Genomic DNA, 8282 nt, shown 5'->3' on the forward strand with positions numbered 1-8282 from the left:
TGCCTGTGTTTGATATATAGATTTGAATTACAATTGTAAATGATATTGTAATGCATATAAAAATAAGGAGATGTGGTATATACATGATATTTAGTGGTTTTATCAAACTAAAGTGCATAAAAAATGGGTATAAGCAGTTACAGGTACTACTGTACAATCGCCAACAATGAGAAAAACTCATACCGTAAAGAGAATTTCATAATTTACAAGTAAGTTTTGTTTTTGCATTGCATCATTTTCTTCTATTGTCATGTTTGTCTTAATTGCAAACATGGGAAGTGGTTAAAATGCTAATGAGACGACTAATGTATATGACCACCAGATGTCATTGTTTTCTAAATGAAAAACTCCTTTTTCAATCATACCGGTAAATTACTTTATCATGTTTATACTGAAATATAATTTTGCTTCGAGTTAAAAAATATGGTCATCAAAAAAGTTGACATGTAACAATGCACATTTACCATTATGTTACTTGATGTTCTTGCAATACATACAGTACGGTGACTAGTCAGTCTTTGTCAACTACTTTTCATAGGATGGGAGTCATTGAATATGTGTATATAATCAATAATTAAAAGACGTCTATTTATGTAAATAAGAAAAAAAATTCTATGTCTTAAAAAATTCATTTCGTGGCGAGGTACAGAAAATATACTGAAACAGTAGACTATGAATATAGGTGAACTAGGTACAAGAGAACTCTTAATCTTAAATACTACAAACCACCTCTGTACTGTGGAAGATAATGATATACAGTACTATAGTATCTAGACTAGAAATACACACAACCTGTAATTAACTGCCTTTACAGCGCTTTCGCGCTTTGATTTTATTATATGTCGGGCCTTCAATGATATGTAATAGGGGTGGATCTATTTGAAAAGAGGGAATTCCAACACATTCAATCCCTGCAAAGAAAAGGGGGGTCAACAAAATGTTGCCATACGAAATGAATACATCGGTTGTCAAAATAAAAAGTGGGTCCAACTTCCTGACCCAAACCCCGGATCAGTCACATAGCAATAAATTCATACAAGCGACAAACTCAGTTTGTTTGGGTAGGAGTTTATTTTAAATATCGGTTTGCGGAAAATGTGCAGGATGTTAAATATATAATGACGGAATTAACGGGGGACTTCAAAAACAAGTGACAACGTACAGGCTGTCTTTTGGAAATGTCTAGAAAAAATCACCCGACACTGATCAGGACCGGTTATTATAAATTATATCAACTAAATTGAGGTGTCATGGAACCTCGGCTCTTGACATAAAATTCACAGTTTTACTTACATTATTAACAAGTTGGTTAGTCTATGCACACATTATGACGAATCTTCTAGTTGTTAACCATTTAATGTGGCGCAACATCAGAACCAGTGGTCCAGTTTCAATCAACCTCGCAATTTGCTCCTCAGTCTGATATAGCGAGACAGCAGGATTTTTATCATGCCCGCGAATGAGACATAGGAAAATCCCGTGCTACAAAATTGGCGGGAAATTTTTTCGTGTGCAAAGGAGTTGGGTACCGTTCAGCGATATTCACCCGATTTAAATATCGAACACACCCTGCAATTATGATTAATCACCTTGTTGGTCAAATTAATAACCTGCTATTAAACTAATGCATGATTTTAACCATTTTTGTATTTTCTGGGGGGGGGGGGGGGGTCAGCCCGCAATAGGAGGCAACTGCCTACATGCCTCCATGTAATTTACGGCCCTGACTACCAGTAAACATGATATCCTTCCACTTTCCTGGATTGATATCCCCAAAAGGTGCAAGATTTTTTTTAAAGTCTATATATATGTTTCAATTCAGCATAAACCTATAATCAAACAGAAGAAATTGAGTTCAGAAAAAAATGCACTATTTTGTTTCCCTCCATGGTTTGACACACGCACCGGAAACTGGAGTTGTAATACAAGACTGGTACCTATAATTTAATTTTCATTGAGCTTCTTCATGACGGCTATAATAACAATTCTAATATGACGTGCTTCTTTAGCTTTGTAAAGAAACCATACTTTATTATCCAATAATATTAGTTTGCACATGCGTATATTGACTACGGCAGAAAAATGAATTTTATCAAATTGGTATGCATTTAATGTATTCCATTAACTTAAAACACTTTCAAACTCTAAAATGATACACATTGTGTTACTAATACTTTCACAATGACAACAATGTGTTACAATTCGAAATTGAACTATTTGACCTGGATTCCGCAACGTCCATGTTGGCTGTTCCAACTTGAAAACCCCTCCCTCTGAAAAACACGTTTCATCGTCTGCTTGTTTACAAAACAAAATGGAATATGCGAGAACAATCCCGTTAAAAATTGGACTTAAAGTAGAACATAAAGGACATAACTACATAATAATTGACCATTTCAACCAGAAACAATCTGTTCTGCAATATATTATAAGGAATATTTCATCAGGTCAAACAAAACGTGTATTCCGACATGAAATATGTGATGCATCAGTTACGTCAATGTTTGCCAGACTAACTGATGCCACAATATACAAGTTCGAGCAAGAGAGCTCGCAATCAGATGATGAGCTTTCAAATTTTGCTGAAGGAGTTTCTGAACCTGTAGAAGAATCACAACCAAGGTTAGAACCAGAACAAGCTTTAGAACCAGAACAAGCTTTAGAACCAGAACAAGCTTTAGAACCAGAACAAGCTTTAGAACCAGAACTAGCTTTAGAACCAGAACCACCCTTAAAGAAACCAAGGTTCAAAGAAATGCCAAGCAGAGAGCACATAGATATGTTGGCTCAGGCCAGAGTAGAAGAGACAACTAAGCAACAAACTGATTGGGGAGTGCGCCTTTTCAGAGGTAAATAAACTGACTCACATCACAACAATTAACTATCATTGTATATACATGTAATTATTATTATGATTTTTCCTGCTATTATGACTACATTGTGTCCTCACTTTTCCTGTTGCAAAGGCATATATATATATAATAATTTCATTGAAACATATAATCTAACGATAAAATATAAAATAAATTATAGGTTATGATTATTACTGTCGTACTGAAATGACAAAATTGTTTCATATTTATGATAAAATGGATTGACCCTAGCAGGGAATCGAACCCCATTCTCCTATAAAAAAAAATAGGCGTAATTACCAATATACCACCAAGGTTTCCAATCCATTTACAAATGCAACAAGATTGTCACTCAGTTTGAATTTTAATCATCATTAGAAAAACAAAATTTATCAGCAAAAAATGTATGCATTTCGTATGATGTACATGTATGATGAACTGTGAGTCGCAACAAGACTATTTACAAATCATTCAACCAATAAAATAAAAAATAAAGGCCTTAAAACATCATATTTGGACATATATACTTCTAAATTTGCATTTATTATAAAAGTGAATATTATTTAAACTTGATAAAATATAAAATTAAATTTCAGGATGGTTGACAGAAAACCAATACAGTGACAAGTTTGAGGAACTTGAAAGCTCCATATTAAACGAGAGATTATGCTTTTTCTATCCAAGCCTGCAAACAAAAAAAGGGACTGATTACTCTAAATCAGCATTAGTTGGAATACGTGCAGCAATATCCCGTCATCTCACATCTCCACCATACAACCGTAATGTTAATTTAATGAAAGATAATGCCTTCATGACATCAAATCATGTAATAACAGGAATGATAAAAACCCTAAAGAGAGCCGGCAAAGATGTTACGGTACACAAAAAACCTGTAGCTGAAGGAGACATACAGCGTTTATATTCAAGTGGGGTTTTTAACACAGATTCACCAGCAACACTACAAAACAAAGTATTCTGGGACTTAATGTTGAATTTTGGAAGACGAGGCCAGGAAGGGTTAAATAGTTTGACAAAGTCATCTTTTGGTAAGTTCAAGGATGACAGGGACCATACATATTATAAAATGACATACAATGAGGCAAATAAAACTCACCATGGCGTTGATTCCCATGAAAACCGTCAAGAAGTGCGTATGTATGAAAAATCAGGAGATGAAAACTGTCCAGTGGCAAGTTTAGATTTTTATGTATCTAAATTGAGTCCTAAATGTAATGCTCTGTTTCAACAGCCATTGCTTTATCCAAAACCAAATTGCTGGTATGCTAATCAAGCCATGGGAAAAAACAAATTGAGTCAAATGATGCCAAGGATTTCAAATGAAGCAGGCCTTTCCTACAGATACACCAACCATTGTATAAAAGCTACCGTTGGAACTGGGTTGAAACGCGCCGGGGTCGATGATTTAACTATCATGTCAGTTACGGGGCATAGAAACATTAAATCGTTAGAAAGTTATGTTGCTGGACCGTCAGATGCACAAAGGCGTGCCCTCTCATCAACTCTACAGGGTGTAGCTACCGCAAGTAACAGTAATGAATCTGTGTCAAAGGGCCCCTCCTGCCAAGTCTCAAATCATGTCAGTACAATATCCAGGAATCCTCTGTCAGACATGAGTATTTTCACAAACGCTACAATAACCGGGGGAACATTTACGATAAATTTAGTTAGTAAAGACTTACCCGATTCTCCTTGCAACATGCCTAGTACGTCCACCGCCATTGACAAATTCAACTGACTGAAAAATGCAGCCTGAGTGGTGCTATCGCTCTGGCAAAAATAATCACGAATATAATGCCTACCCATGTTAAAAATACAATAAAGTATAGCTGCCATCAATTATTTCTTAAATAGTTTTTTTTAGAAAAGGTACATTGATTTTCCCAAACATGAGTGAAATTCAATTTTGAAAGTAGAATTTTAACTTTTGAAGCAATTCCATCAAATAACTGCGTGTTAGCTTTATAAACATTATATAATAAAGACTCAGGCCAAAATAAAAAGATTGTATGTTTGCCCAAACGCGACCGACCCAAAATAAACCTGCCGACTCAAATTCTTTTTTTGACGTTTTTTAGAAGAATTTTTTTTTGCGGATTTTTTTTCGTGTCCGCTCCGTCATCGTATAAAACTTAAAGATTGTCGTCTTTGCGTTTGAAAGTAACTATGAATAAGATTAAAAGAAAGCGCATAAGAGATGCAGTTAATCGATATTCGATGTTCTCTGTTTTTATCTTCTGACTTAATGAACGTAAAGAAGTGAAACATGTGAAGTGGCACAGTTTTTTTTTTTACGCTGTAGTTGTCTGTACTACCAAACCCTTACCTATATGCTCAATGTTAATTTCATCGTGTAAACGAATATCTGATAAGAATATTCAGGTAGATTTGTTCAAAACCATGTGCAATCGAATATTTTCAATGTTATTCTGACAGGAAATGGATCCGGAAGATGCGAATTTACAATCTTGCAAGAAGATTTTGTTTTTACTGAATAAAAAGGAATTATTTCTTGATAAATTGTTGTCTTTAATTATAATCTTCCTTTATCATGTGAATTAGATGCCTTTTTATTCAAATAGTTCAAGTTTACAAGTCTCAGTTGACAAGATCAGTACGTTGCTGTTTGGGAGAATTTAACTATAATTGCTCACAGAATCAGAATATAATCTTAACTGAATGTAACTCCTTCTGAATAATTTATTGCAATATAAATATAAATCCCCTCTGACAAAAGAAATCTGGCGTTTGTCAGAAATATTTTTTGTCACATGTGCAAAAGTAAACACATGTTATGGTGGGATTTTTATACAAATTTGTGAGGAAGCCTCTGGAACCTGATGACCTAAAAATAAAATAGTCTTCAGAAAACGTTTACTTTATGCAATTATACTTTATTAATAATGATTATTTTCAAAAATTTAAACTTGATTATTTAAAGAAATAAAATTATAACAAATATGTTTTTAGTTTGGAGATTCTACAGAACATGCTTTGATCTATTTATAGCCAAATTAGTTTACCTGTGTGATAATGTAAAATATAAATTTTCAAAACAAAAACAAAAAGACAGAAACTATGGATGGTAATTCATTTAAAATATTTTAGGACATTTAATCTATTTTAATAGCTATAGGGTTTTAAAACTGCAAACAAATTAAATCAATACATAGTCGGCTGATATTTTTTTTACACAAACATCGTGTTGATGTAACTGTTGAAAATCACTTCATAAATCCGACAGCCCTTTCACACATGTAGCAATTGTCAGGGTTACAAACATCTCAGGATACAAATCATGAAGTAGACTAATTTATGTATAGAGGTTTTAAATTCATGGCTTTTGGTTGACTCTACAAAGGTTTGACGAAAAAAACAGATGTACTGTTTTAAGATCTTTTAATATTTTTATGCAAATTCTGAAGGAAAAAAACAAAGAATTTGCCTACCTACCTACCCACACCAAGTCATCATGGGTCGGGTTTGGGCAAACTGAAATATTTTTAATTGTGGCCTCATTTTCATTTGACTTTAAAATATGTTACCAAAATCCTACAGAAGACTAAAGGGCCTGTATACCAATAGGATACATTCCCAATTCAGCTAATACAGCTGTATTTACTGCCTTTGAATTAATATTTAGAAGACCTTTCGAAAATTTGATCTGGAGTTTTACTGATTCCATAGATAAGTATTGAGATTCAAGAGTTTTGTTGTTCTTCACAATATTTAGCGACCATATCTCACTACAATACAGTAATATTGGGCTAACACAAGAATTAAACAGTTTCATATGGGAAAAAACATCCATCTTATTTGAGTAGAGTATTTTTTTAATACAAAACAATCATTTATGCCTTGGAAGCTTTATATTCTGTGCAACATTCAATAACTTCATTATTCAATACAAACTGGTCTTTGGTAAGTTTTTTACCACTTTTATTAAATATGATGTGTCGGAATGAATGAGCAGAAATAGGAAAAATAAATGATCAGGAGATTATGTTTCATGATGTTCAGTAACAGCTAGTGTCAAACTCACTCACTCAAAGGTTTCATAATAATTTTTTTTATAAATATCAAGTGATCAATGTAAAGTAAAGGTCAACCTACTTGTGATGGCTTCCATAAAGATTATGAACGGATGATTTCAAGTTCACCATTTGGAAATCTTGGTTTAATAGCTTTCTTGTGAGCAGAAACCTTCTGTCAAGGAAACAAAATATAGGAAATACAAGCCCAGGAATATCGTATCAATTGGGAGATATATACTCCGTATGCAGGTGCTGCTGAAATATTTTTACATAGAAATAGAAAGTTCACAATTGGGAAGCTGAAATCATCTCTTTTCTCGTAATGTTCTGTTTTCAACCGACCCTCGTTGTCAATTTCTATAGTTCGTGAAATCATCCGTTCTTAAAAGGTTTCGTAGAGCACTTGGAAGACCCAGCAATGTACTGTTGTTTGTAAGGAAACTTATGCATTTCAGGTATCCAATACAGTGATGGGAGATCAAGTTCTTCACCTTTGATTGAAATTCCAAAGGAAAATAGAACAGACCTATGATTATGTAGTACTTCCTCTTTGGTAAGTGTCTTGGACGTATATATTGAGTTTAAAAGGGAATTGTCAATACCTAATTCATTTATCAAGCAGTTTATGAAATGGGATTTACACACTAAAACGATTTTGTTTTGGGGATTTTATTCCTGGGACAACAACATATCTGTCATTGAGGCAGGACAAGTGTTTTGCAATATTTGGGTATTTGTGACAGTGCAAAAAGCAGCTTCGTTTATTATTTTGGACTTTAATTTTAAATTCTCAATTTTGATATTTTAGACTTTAATTCTCTGTGTTTTATAATTCATATTATTTTATAATTTTGTTTCTATTTACATTTCATATCCAGGACTTAAAATCAACATGCTTTGATATGCATTTAATTCTCAGTTTGGACATTGAGTGATATGTTATACTTGGTTAGCTAATTAATGACATTTTACCTTATTCATAATGTATGTTCTTAATTGTCATAATCAGATTATCATTTAATATCTATTCTTCAAGTTCTAAAAATAGTTTAATCTTTGTCAGTGAACAATATCACTCTAATTGTTATTTGTTATGTCTACAAATTTTAATACGACATTAAGGGTATATACTCCATTCGGAGGTGCTCCTACTTAAAGGAGGCTAATACACAGAAGAAGAAGTCTATACTTGTCAATTCAATTTTGTATAAATACTTGTTTATAATTTCTGTAAGGAAGATTTGGACTCAGGACTTTACACTGAACACAGTCCATCTGTAATAAAAGTATTAGTATTCCATGCTGAATTATTGGTTTATTCATTCGCTAGTTCGAAAGTCTCAAGAGTTAGTTTTCACCAGAGTTTCAGTGTCAGAGT

The 8282-nt window shown here is 33.3% G+C and overlaps 1 protein-coding gene across 1 annotated transcript; it reads left to right on the forward strand.

Annotated features, from left to right (window-relative positions):
• The first annotated feature begins 2448 nt into the window (after positions 1-2448).
• On the forward strand, positions 2449-4611 carry LOC143066329 (uncharacterized). The gene is made up of 2 exons (XM_076239297.1): positions 2449-2849; positions 3449-4611. The coding sequence occupies exons 1-2, from the start codon at positions 2501-2503 to the stop codon at positions 4606-4608; spliced, it is 1509 nt and encodes a 502-aa protein (XP_076095412.1). The 5' UTR covers positions 2449-2500; the 3' UTR covers positions 4609-4611.
• Positions 4612-8282: the final 3671 nt, after the last annotated feature.

The sequence above is a fragment of the Mytilus galloprovincialis genome, chromosome 3, assembly GCF_965363235.1.
Source record: "Mytilus galloprovincialis chromosome 3, xbMytGall1.hap1.1, whole genome shotgun sequence".
In the NCBI taxonomy this organism is placed as follows: domain Eukaryota; kingdom Metazoa; phylum Mollusca; class Bivalvia; order Mytilida; family Mytilidae; genus Mytilus; species Mytilus galloprovincialis.